General features: G+C 37.6%; 2 protein-coding genes across 2 annotated transcripts in view; both read left to right on the top strand.

Annotated features, from left to right (window-relative positions):
- Positions 1-12,298, top strand: part of SPATA9 (spermatogenesis associated 9) — a 45,223-nt gene extending 32,925 nt beyond the window's left edge. The window contains 2 exon segments of the mRNA XM_060146324.1: positions 6,779-6,874; positions 11,925-12,298. Coding sequence (XP_060002307.1) covers positions 6,779-6,874; positions 11,925-12,212 — 384 coding nt within the window. The 3' untranslated portion in view covers positions 12,213-12,298.
- SKIC3 (SKI3 subunit of superkiller complex) overlaps positions 1-13,141 on the top strand; it is a 242,511-nt gene that overhangs the window by 61,434 nt on the left and 167,936 nt on the right. The gene's annotated exons all lie outside the window — the stretch shown is intronic.

Below are 13,141 nucleotides of genomic sequence, written 5' to 3'. Positions count from 1 at the left end.
CTTCACTGAACACTCTTGTAAATGACTCCTCGTCCATATGTATGAGACATTTCTCCAGGTATATATCTACAAGGGGGATTGCTGGGTCATGAGGGATACACATCTTCAGTTTGGTTTTTTTTGCGGTACGCGGGCCTCTCACTGTGTGGCCTCTCTTGTTGCAGAGCACAGGCTCCAGACGCGCAGGCTCAGCGGCCATGGCTCACGGGCCTAGCCGCTCCGCAGCATGTGGGATCTTCCCGGTCTGGGGCACGAACCTGTGTCCTCTGCATCGGCAGGCGGACTCTCAACCACTGCGCCATCAGGGAAGCCCCACATCTTCGGTTTTATTAGCTGTTGTCAAAATGCTTTTTGGAATGGGTACATATTCTTGGGAGCCTTTGCGATTTTTGAATTTGAGGATAATTTCAATTCTGGAAAACTCTTAGCCATTATTTCTTCAAGTATTGCCTCTTTCTCATTTTATCTAATCTCATCTGCTGGAATGCCTACTAAACATACTTTGGACCTTCTCATTTTATTCTTTATGTCCATTACCTTCTTCATATTTTCCTTTTCTTTATCTCTTTTTGATACATCCTGAATAACTTCCTCTGATCTGTCTTCCAGTTAACCAACTCTCTCCAGCTGTATCTAATATGCTCTTTTACTTATTAAATGTATTTTAAATTTCAAACATTATATTATCTCTAGAAATTCTATTTGGTGTTTTCCCCCAAATTTCCACTTCTTTCAAAGTGTCCTTTCATAGGTTTATTTCTTTTTAAAAATCTATTTTAAAAATACTTATTTATGGTCTTTTAAAATATTATTCTTTGAGATTTTGGGGGGATGCTAATCTTTCTGACTCTTGTGATCTATATTGTGTCTCCTCATCATTTCTTTGTTTTTGTTTTGTTTTAAAGTTTTTCTCCAATAAGGATTTTTAAAAAATAGAAATCCCTTCTGGCCTTGGTAGTAGAACTGTTCCTCTAGAGGATTTTGCTTGTGCTCTGGAGATATCAGTCCCTGGTGGAGACCAGCTTCCTCACCTTCTTTTTGGACTGGTGGGTGCAGTTTTTCTATTCCCCCTTTCACTGAGATTGCAGCTCTGCAAAGGCCTGATCCTCACCTCATGTGCATCCAAGTATCATCTCCAGGATCTTTATTAAAACTCAAGCCCCCAGCCATTATTTCAGGATCCAGTAGCAACCCCAGTGTTCCTGGGACATAATCTCACACGCTTACTGCTTGGCTTTTAGTTCCCTCTTCTTTCCTGGCATAGGAGGACTTCTTCCTTCCTTCCTCTCCCCTCCCTCCCTCCCTCCCTTCTTTCTTTCCTTCCACTTTTTGTGAACTCAGTCTTGTATTAAATTTTTGGAGTTTGATTTTATATAGAATTTCTAGATTTTTTTATGTGAGAGGTTCCCCACTAGCTCAGTCTGCCACGTTACTGGAACTAGATGTCCTTCAGCTTTACTTCTTAATATCTTTTACAAGTTATAAGATGGTTAAATTTCTTCTTGGAAGTAAATGAGGTGTAATTCTACTTTTTCATTCACTTGGTAAACATTATTTTTATTGAAAACCTGACATATAAAATCAAGAGTTTAGGTACTAGGGATTCATAGATGTCCCATGGACTCTAGGGATGATAGGCAAGTAAGCAATGTCAGTAGAGTGTACTGAGTGCATGATTAAAGTGTGCAAAGTGTACTATGGAAGCATCAACAAGGAGCGTATAATTCCTAAGTGTAATCAATGTAGTGTTTCTAGAAGATGATACTGGATCTGAGACTTGAAGGAAGGGAAATTAGCCCAGTGAAGAAGTAGGAGAATCATTCAAGGAAGCGAACAGTGTATATTAAGAAGCTGAGGCAAGAGAGAGCATGACTTATGTAGGAAATGTAAGTAGTTCCATATGGCTGAAGTGTGATAAGTGGGAACAGTCCCAAGTCAGAGCTTCTGGGGTCCTTGAGGGTTAGGAGTGAGGAAGAAGCTTTTCTTGGGTAATATGTATTAGCTGGTTGGAGATTCAGGATTGCCACTGAAAGGAACCTAAGTTGTAGCAAGGAAGAAAACAAAATAGCTCAAATGTAAGTCTCAGTGAGGAAAGATACAGAAGTATGAATAGTGAAGATAATGGCCTGGAGAATTAAAAGAACAACAGAGTAATATATGAGGTGTGGTGGAGGTCAGTGAATTGGTCTGTGAATGGAATGTATCCATGGTGCCAGAGTGTGCTGAGAGGTAAGTGGCACAGCACAGAGTTCAGCTTACCTGGAGTAGATTCCAGCATGAATTACTTCAAGAATTGTCAAGCTGGGGCTTCCCTGGTGGTGCAGTGGTTGAGAATCCGCCTGCCAATGCAGGGGACACCGGTTCAATCCCTGGTCCGGGAAGATCCCACATGCCGCAGAGCAACTAAGCCCGTGTGCCACAACTACTGAGCCTGCGTGCCACAATTACTGAAGCCTGCGTGCCTAGAGTCCGTGCTCTTCAACGAGAGAAGCTACCGCGATGAGAAGCCTGCGCACCGCAAAGAAGAGTAGCCCCCGCTCACTGCAACTAGAGAAAGCCTGCGCACAGCAACAAAGACCCAGCACAGCCAAAAATAAATAAATAAAATTTAAAAATTAAAAAAGAATTGTCAGGCTGCCTGTGTCAAGATGGAACTTTGTGGCGTGTAGAAATACAAGGAGTGAAATATGGAATTACTATGCCAGGGGATATGCTTTGTGGCTGCATGGAGGGCATCACTTTAGAAAGGTAAGCGGCCTAGTTAACCTATCAGAAGCAAAGTTTTAAAGATCCTCTTCATGTGCTCTGTCTCATCACTGATCTGAGGATGATGAATGATGGAAAGATGCATTTCTACCTTAAACGGTTCTACCAGAACTCTGCTGGCTATCATGTAGCTTGGAATGCCAGTCAGGCAGATTACTTCCCTCAAGAACTCGAAATAGAGGAGCATTGTCATTACTGCCTGTAACTAGGTAGTGTTTCAGCTTTTTGGTGTGGTCTGAGATGTAGCATATGGTGATGGTCTCGTCAAGATAATTAGAGTATAGACGCTGTCACAGGAGCTCTCTTGACAATCTATCCAGGCCTTTTGGTTGCATGCTCAGCTGTAGAGCATGTACTGTGTATCTTAGCATATTTAATGATATTGTGCCAAATATGAACTACCCAAAGACCCAACCAATATAAGTGACCTGAAGAGATTCCAGTGGCTTGTGACATGAGCACAGAGAGTTGGGGTCAGGGCTGTCCAACTGGCCGTCTTGTTAAAAGAGGCTTTCTTTGCACCTGGCTATATGGGTGCTGAGTCAGGTTGCTCCTCAAACCTTTCCCCATTCTGCTGGGCTGAGATTATAGTAGTATACCTGCCTCTTCTACAAGGGGCCTTAGAAATGGAAAACTGAGAAGTTCCTGGTGATTTTTAAGATCCCCAGCAGCAGTACTTACAGAATGCTGCATCTGCTTAGCCTTGTAAGCTGCCTGGCTGAGCGAAGCTTGCAGCCTAGGCTTCAGTGACCTAGATAATTGCTTTGAATGCTGACTTCAGCCAAGACACGTCAGCTCCCAGACATAGTCGTTGACTTTGGCAGCCCAACGCAGGGCCACAGGACCAGGAGCTCTTTCTGTGATAGAATCTTCCTTATAGTGGCATTAGAGATGTCTATTTCTACTTTGTACAGACCCTGTGGAGTGGCATAGGCAAGAGATGGGCAAAGTAAAGAAAACTCTTAGCCTCAACAGTGCGTGTGCCGTAAGTGGATCCCAGTGAACTTGTGCTCCCTTTTTCAGGATGAAGGTCAGAGGCTTATCTAAGTAAAGTTTCTTCCTCACCCCCACCCTCCAAGGTAGACTCCAGTTTGGGGTTTAAACTGGAAACCTCACAAATATCAGGAACTTCTGTAGCTCCTTGATGGGCTTGCCATGAGGCTATCTTGGGTGGTATAATTCAAGACCTGGGAACAAAGGACAATTCCTAGAAAGTAGAAGTCTTGGAATCTTGAAGACGTACTTTTGCAGGTTGGCCAAGAGGTTGGGACATTTGAGCTTTTATAGGACCACTTGATTAAGAGCTCATTCAACAGCACTGCTCCACAGGATGTTAATACTGGGGTAAATAAAGTCAGATAGCTTTCTTTTCTGTGGACTGCTAGGAGTATTTCCTGTCTTCACAAGTATTGTGGGTTGCTAAGCAAAGACATGATCATGTAGCTCTCCCAAACCAAAGGAAACACTATTTTCTGAACCTATAAAAGCAGTCAGTGCTTCTTCCAACACTTATTTGTGAATCACTGTTAGAGTTTTTTCCCCTATTAACTCCCTTGATATCTCTCATCAAGATGGTTTTGGACAACATAAATTAAGTTGGACCTGGTAATTCTCCAACCTGCAGGTTATCTGTAAGTGGGTCTCTATTTTCTAAACAGCTTATAGTTTTCTTTTTTGTGATTTATCTCATTATTAGTGAAAATAAGATGAATATAGATATTTCTTTTATGAGACAAGGCAGTCAGAATTTTGTGGGAGAAGTGGAACATGAGATAATGTGGGAGAAATTTAGTTAAAGATTGAAATATCCATGTATCTTATATGTTAATATTTCCAAATTCAAAAAAGAAATATATGGGTATAATGATATCAAGATACTTTTAACTTAAAATGCAAATAAAATTCATGTAATTATGAGGTTAAGATAAAAATTTTTGAAATAGACCAAGACAATCTAGACAAAGCCTTCCATTTTCCAAATTTCTCCTGTTTATCTCAGTTTTACCATACACTGTTCCTGCTCATAGCAAACCAAAATGAAACAGTGTGGTTTATAATGTGAAAAACATGTATTGCAAGTGAGTCATAAAATGGAAAAATGGCTACTTAGCCAGTAGCCACATAAATTTTGGAGGAAATATATTTTCTACAGGGCTGATTTATTACAGGAATAGCAAGTATTTATTAAAAGCATTAAAATGGTGAAAAAGTGACCCTTAGGCAACATACAGGTTCATCGCTGAGAAGCATAACATATATAAAATACATATTTATTTTGAAACTCATCAATTTTAATTACTTTTAGGTGAAGGACAAAAATCTGAAAAAGAAAGATGCAGTGAAACAGAAACAGAGTAATTTTCCCTGCATGCAGACTTTCATTTTTTATTGTTTATGGCCTACCAATTATTGACTATGGACCTTCCACTTAAACATTCATATATTCACAAACTCATGAATCTTTTACTCTACTAGGAGGCATTCTGTTGGAGTATATCTGATTTCCTTCCTGACCTCTGCTCCCTATTTATATGTTTGTCTCCTTATAGCCCAATAGTGGGATTCAATGTCAGGCTATCATTTTGATTCTTTCAGCAAGAGGGAAAGAGCAGCAGCTGCTTCATTTCATGGAAACTCTTTCCAGAAGCCAGGAACTTCTGGGAAATTTTCCAGACTCACTTATGGAAAGAGTGGGCTGAAACTGCCCCCACTTATACCTATGTGTAGGAGTTGGTATGGCCTGAAACGTAGGGAATAAAAAGGGAAACTCCCCTTCCCCCTCCCTCCTTACCCCACCATCTCTTAGCTACTAGGCTAGATAGTATTCTTGGCTTCGGCATCCCATAAATCACTTGAGAGAAGAAAATTGTGATGGGCAGTTTTGTTCTTCATCAGTAGTGACAGCAGTAAGCAAAAACTGAGTATAGTACAACAACAAGCACTTCGAACAGGACCTGGTACACAGTGCCATATAAATGTCTGTTCAATAAAATATTATCACGTGTTCTTCAGAAGCACCTTTTAAAAGGCTGCAATATACCATTGGATGGATATAGCATAATTTACCGAGCCATTCTGCTATCATTGTTTCAGTTTTTCAGTGTTATAAATAACTTTTTAATGAACACATACATACTCTTCTTTCTAATTTGTGTGCATTTTTACTATGCATCTACATGATTTTAGGATACAGCCTGTACCTTTGGGGAGTTATTGAAGCCTCTGAGTGGCTTGGCTCTTACTGCAGAGGAGCATGGCTAACTGCCACTTCACTGCTGAATGGGAAGGGAGTGTTTTTCCTAATGTCATCATTTCATATCCTTATAGCTCAAGGCAACAGAGGTAGCCTATAAGAGAGTATAGGTCCCTTAATCTGAATATATTATACTAGTCCCTTAAACTGAATATATTATACTGTTATGTTGAGGCAGGGACACCTTCTAGAAGGTAGAAACATCTGAGAGACAAATTCTTTATTGGTGTAAACGTCTGCATTCCAAAAAGCATATGCTGAATATGAACACAGAGTATTTCTTGAAGCTTAATGATCATCTAAGATTAATGCCTGGCCTTCAGCATTCTCATGATTAACATTTCCAAGCAGGTCATTAATCTCCAGGAAACGCTCGGTATTTTGATTGCTGTCTGCTTAATTGAAGAGGTGAAGAATTTAGTAAAGGATGACTACATTAATTTGGACAAAGACTGTTTTTCTAACAGGCACAGCGGCACCCCCTAGTGAGCACACTTGGTAAATGTAAGAAAGTTAAAGTAATTCAGATTTTGGAAATGCAAGGTTTTTTATAGATTTGTCATAGATTTAAATTAGCAAAAGAAAGTATCTTTTTGTAAAGGAGAAAAATAATATATTTTCAGGATGTGAGAAAACTCAGAACTAAAGTAGATGACTTTATAAATATTTGAATTCTCATTTTACAATAACATTGTAAAATTTAACATTGTAACGTTGAAAATTTTTTGTTTTAATAAGAAAACTCTTTCGTTTTTTCAGGTCAGAAACGGATCTTTGTTTGAAATCATTTCTTTCCCAGCAAAGACTGCTTTAACTAGCATAATGTATGCTTCATACGCAGCACTCATTTATTTGGTAAGTTAATAAAATTATTAGAATCTAGAAATAAATATACTTATTTTATGTAAAGATATACTGTATAAACTGTATAAACCAAGGTATTTAAATTCTCTTGTTACACAGAATAATTTTACATTAAAAAATTACATTTCTAAGGAGCCAAATCAATCCACCAAAAACTAAGTTGCTTAGATAACTAAACTTATTTTATTTTTATAAAACGTATTACTATTTGCTCAAAACATTTTGGTTTTGCTTTCATTTAGCTACAGTTGTTTTGTTCCAGCCATTGTGCCATGGTTGGTTAAAGTTCACTATTCTGTCTTTTGAATTCCAAAAGTGTTCATTAAAAAGCATGACAAAAATATAAAGAATATTATAAATTATAAGGGTTATTTTCTTTTAATCCACTGCCATTTATACTTATCTTTATTTTTTTTTAAATGTACAACATACAAAGAGAAAAGTACACACCTTGGTGAATTATCAGAAAATTTATTAATCTATGTATCACACAGGTCAAGAAACAAAACATTATACCATCATGTTAGAAGACTCTTTCTTGCACCCCTCACAATCACTAACCTCTTTTTTTAAAAAACTAATTAATTTTATTTATTTATTTTTGGTTGTGTTGGGTCTTTGTTGCTGCGTGCAGGCTTTCTCTAGTTGCAGTGAACAGGGGCTACTCTTCGTTGTGGTGTGCAGGCTTCTCATTGTGGTGGCTTCTTGTTGTGGTGCACAGGCTCTAGGCACGCGGGCTTCAGTAGTTGCAGCACACAGGCTCAGTAGTTGTGGCTCACGGGCTCTAGAGCGCAGGCTCAGTAGTTGTGGCGCACGGGCTTATGTGGGATCTTCCTGGACCAGGGCTCAAACCCATGTCCCCTGCATTGGCAGGCGGATTCTCAACCACTGCACCACCAGGGAAGCCCCAGTAACCTCTTCTGTAAAGGCAACCACTATTTTGACTTCTAATACCATAGTCAGTTTTGAGTTGTATATAAATGAAATCATATACTATATTTTCTTTTGTATTTGTCGTTTTGCTTAACATTATCATTGTGAGATTTGTTGCCTGTAACAGTAGTTTGTTGATTGCCATTGCTGTGTAGTATTCCATTGATTGAATATATAGCTATTTATCCATTCTATTTTTGAATATTTAGATTATTTACAACTTTGTCTATTGTGAATAATGTTGCTATGAATATTCTTGTACATATGTTTTGGTGAAATTGCTGGACTGTAGAATTTGCATATGTTCATCTCTAGCAGATATTGCCAAAGTTTTCCAAAATGGTTTTAACAATTCATCCTGGCAGATTATTAATCCTAGTTGCCCTGTATCATCACTGACACTTGGTATTGTCAATCTTTTCCAGTATAGCCGTTCTTGTGGGTATGTAGTACTATCACATTGTGGTTTCAATCTGCATTTTCTTGATTGTTAATGAGATTGAATACTTTTATACAGTAATTGGACATTTGGATATCCTCTTTTGTTAATTTCTGTTAGTCTCTTCTCATTTTCCTCCTTGGGGTTGTCCATCGTTTTATTATCAAATTGTACTTTTAACTATATTACTAGAACAAGCCCTTTTTTGGCTGAATATGGGCAGAGTTATTTTGTGACTGGCCTTTCACTTTCAGCAATGTCTTTTAAAACAGAAGTTCTTAATTTTAATGTAGTCCAATTTATTAATCTTTATGTTAAGTGCTTTTTATGTCTTAATTAGGGAATCTTGACGTACATCCTAGGTCCTGAAACTACTCCCTCTGATATATCCTGGGAGCTTTGTTATTTTGCCTTTCACTTTTAGATTACATCTGGAATTGGTATGAGGAAAGGGTAAAATTTTTCCTCCATTGGTATCCAGTTGATCCAACTCAATTTATTGGGGGAAAAAACCCTTTTCCTATTGCCCCAGAACACCTCTTTTTTAATAAATCAAATGTCCTTAGATATGTAGGTCTGTTTATATTCTCTCTGTTCTAGTCAGTTGATCTGTTTGTCTTCTTGCACCAATTCAACACTGTATTATTTACAGGAGTTTTACAATGAGTCTTGATAACTGGTAGAATTTCTTTTTCCAATCTATGAACATGGTGTATTCCTCTATTTATTTAGATCTTCTTTAATTTCTCTTAATAATTTTATGGCTTTTTTTGTTAGAGGTCTTTTACATATTTGTTAATATTTTTGATCATATTGAAACACACAATAATAAAGATTAAAATTTCCCCGTAATCCATAGATTCAGTGCAGTCCCAATTAAAATCTGAACAGGTGTATATGTGTACATTGACTAGTTTATTCTAAAATTTATAGGGAAATGCAAATGGTAAAGAATAGCCAAGACATCCTTGAAAAAAAAACAAAGTAAAAGAACTTTTTAAACATATTTACAGTTTCAAAAACTCTGAATTTATCGAATAAAAAATGTTGCAAGTCTTTTGAATTTTTGAGAAATGCTCAGTATCTTAAATGTGAATCTCATACAGAATTGATGCAAATACATTGCAGAAAATGGGTGGGGTGAAACAGCTATGGTGAAACTAAAACAAACTAGATTAAAAACCAAAATTTCTCTAATTTTTCAAAGGCTTTTGAGATCATCCTACATGATTTGTCATGCTATAAACTTTCTAAGTAGGTAATAGAAACCATTTGTTGGTGACCTCTGATAATTGGTCATATATGCATCCAAGACGTAGGAAAGGTCAGGGCTAGAATTACGGTTTTGAAGGCAAATAACATATATGTTGGAAGTTAGTGCCCTGTGAGTGGAACCATGCCAAGTGAAAAGAGTAGAAAGTCGACAGAAATGTGAAGAACAGCTTACATTTAAGGTGAGCTAAGAAGAAATCCATGAAGGAGACAAAGGACCAATAATTAGAAAAGTAGGAAGTGAATCAGGAGAAACACTGGCAAGGAAGTAGAGACTTAGGAAGTTGTGAGTGGTTAAGTGTCACATACAAGCAGAAAAAGTCAAGTAAAGTGCAGATCTGAAAAGTGTCCATTAGATCTAGTAGTAAAGATGTTGGAATTAACCATCTTGAGAACTATTTCAGTGGTGTGATGGGATAAGGAAGACAGAAATAAGCAGGAAGAGTGAAGAGATGATAAAATGGAAATCATGAATGTCGGCCCTGGTGTGATGAAGAAAAGAGTGTGTGTAGCAGTCAAAGAGGGACACAGAGCCAGAGTGATTTTTAATTTTTAAATTTTAGGATAGAAGATACTTCAGCATGTTACAGGTTGCAGGGGAGGAGCTAGTCAAGAATGAGAGGTTGAAGAAGCAGGGAATAATTGATAGACAAAATGGTAGAGTATAGGTTAAAAGCAAAGATAGAGAGATGCTGACCTTGGTCAAGACCCTTCATTTTCTGAGACTTGGACAGAATTGGTTAGAATGGGCACAGATAAAATGTTGTAAGTGAGGGAAGAAGAAATGTATCAAATAGGATAGGGCTTCCCAACCTTTTTTCACAGCATGGCATACATAGAAAATGATCATATTTGTGATAAATGGCTAAAGCTGTTTGCATCTGGAAGTGATGGACCTCAAGGTTTATAGCTCTAGATTTGGGTATACTCAGATACAAGTAACAAAAAATACCTGAGAATACCTTAATCAATACAGACATTTAAATATCTCTCTTAATTAGAAGTCTGGAGTTAGGCAGTTCCCGGGTTTGTACAGTGGAGCTACAATGTCATCATGAACCCAGGGCCCTTCCATCTTTCTCTTTGGCTATCCTGTTTGTTGTTTTTGGTCCTTAGGTTTATTGCCTCATGCTCAGGCCTTATATCCATATCAGTGTCCAAAGCAAGAGGGAGGAGATAGTAGAGGCAAAAGACAGAGTCTTTTTTATATAAAAGGAGGAAGAACTCTTCCAAAAATCCTATCTTCCTCCACAGCAGACATTTTTTTTAGTTGGCCAGAACAGGGTCACATTGCCATACAGTAACACAGGGAAGTGAAGGAAAGCATCTGGTGTCCGCCCATTCTATAGTGGGAGACAGGCAAGAAAAGAGGAGGAAGGAGGTCAGGAAGAAAAAGGCTATCCAAGCCAAGGCCCTGAATCCTTTCTCTGTTACCCTCTTCAGAAAAACCTTCTAAGCATTTATAGCCTATTATGTCACCTGGGAGGCATCTCTTTGGTAAAATAAGCTAGTTTAGGTGTTTTCATATTTTATATATTTTATTATTCTTGTTGCTTGCCTTAAATACTTGGCATCATCATCTTCATCAGTAAACTTATAGGTTTAACAGATACAGCTCTTAGTGAGTCTCAGTTTTTGAAGTTTTTTTTCTCTGTGTGCTTTGTTTTGACACACTAAGTACCGAATGGCATTTTTTGAGGGAAAATGGAAAACAAGTTTGCTTATAAATCACTGATCCATTAACTTACTAAATTCTTACCAAAATGTTTATGCCCTTCCAATTGCATACAATTGGTATAAGCAAAGTCTAGGGGGGAAAAAGTAAAAACAAAAAACCTACTTTGAGATATTAACATGTTTGAGGACAAATGCCATCTCTCAGAAAATGTTTCAGAAAAGTTTCATTTAATTAAATCAGAGAATAAAGATGTAAAACATCTAATGAATTGGGGAAAATATAAAGCATGTCTTTATTAAAGCATACTATGTTTTAATTTTCTTTCTAGATTATGGCGTATTTATAATAAGGAATCAATCTCCTCATGTTTATCATGTGTCAGGGGTACCTGGAAGAAAGTGCTTAGATGTTTTAAAAAATATTTATTTATTTATTTGAGTGCACCAGGTTTTAGTTGCAGCATGCAGGATCTTCGTTGCAGCACGTGGGATCTTTAGTTGCAGCATGCGGGATCTACTTCCTTGACCAGGGATGGAACCTGGGTCCCCTGCATTGGGAGCACAGAGTCTTAACCTCTGGACCACCAGGGAAGTCCCAAAAGTGCTTCTTTCTTAGAATATACAGATTGATGACTTTATGTTAAATGTTTTATTGGATTTTTATCTGTAAGTTTAGTAGCTTAAAAAGAAACCTTACTTAAAATTTTTTATTATTATTAGACAGTCTGTGTTAATGCTGTGCTGGAGAAGGTAATGACAATTTTCCAAGAAGAAGAATCCATACGGCAAAACAGAGGGGAGAGTGAAAATCTTAGAAAAGCCTTTTCTGAGCCTGTGCTTTCTGAGCCTCTGTTTCCTGAAGGTGAAATCAAAGCAAAACCTTACAGGTCATTACCGGAGAAGCTGGAGAATATTTCAGATCGCCCCAGACTTCCTGCTAATAAGTTGAGGAATAAGATCCAGGTTTTACATTCTATGTTTGACTCATCAACTGAAATGAATGAATGAGCAAATCTGAACTGAAATATCACTGAACAGAGCTTAAGAGTTATCTAATGACATTGCATCTGACAAAACTAGGAAACTAGTTTTCATATTCTAACTGCTCTGCTTTGAAAAAATAAAAACGGTCGGGGGGACTACTGCTAAAATGTCATTCTCAAGTATTTATATGGTAGAGAAAATAAAATGAATCGATGTAGTATATATGACTATGGTTATTTTTTAATGAACCAGAAAATTGGTGGGTTAGACTCTATGCTATGGTTTATAATATGGGCATGTTTATAATACATTTATGTTTTTATTAGAGACTCATTTAGAGTATCTCTCCAATTACTTATCTGGGAGGGGAAAAAACCCTCCCTGTTAAAATGCTACATATCTTTTTCAGAGATAATAAAAGGATATATATATTTTCTATCTACAGGCTGTATGGTTTCAGTCTGCCTATTATCAGTTATTTTAAAACTCATCTGTAAAGTTATGAAGAACTTGTAATTCATAGACGTAAATTTATAAAACAAAATATTGTTTACAAATCTGATGAGGTCTGTATATGAGAGCAGGACATGACATGACATTTTTAATTTCCACATCTAGAGGAACAAATTAAGAACCAGAAGCCAAGTCCATATTACTCATTGTTGCCACTGGATCCTGAGAAAAATGCTTGTGATTGGCCCTGCATACCAGGGTCCTGGTGTTGCCTGCAGGAGGTACTTTGGTTTCCTCCATGCATTTTAAAATCTGGACACATGTTAAGTCACTGGAGGATTAGCACCTGATATAATAGGCTGGGATGTACCCATCCCAGAGATGGCACATTTTCTGTACCTGATGAGTAGCTGCTGCCAAAAATAGTATTTATAAAAAGCCCACCCCTGGCTCATTAGTCGTCTAATGAATAGCAAGTGTTGGAATATGGGTAGCATGTA

This window comes from Lagenorhynchus albirostris, chromosome 3 (genome assembly GCF_949774975.1).
Source record: "Lagenorhynchus albirostris chromosome 3, mLagAlb1.1, whole genome shotgun sequence".
NCBI lineage: Eukaryota > Metazoa > Chordata > Mammalia > Artiodactyla > Delphinidae > Lagenorhynchus > Lagenorhynchus albirostris.
The sequence above is the reverse complement of the archived record's forward strand: the minus strand, read 5'-3'. Positions and strand labels throughout refer to the sequence as shown.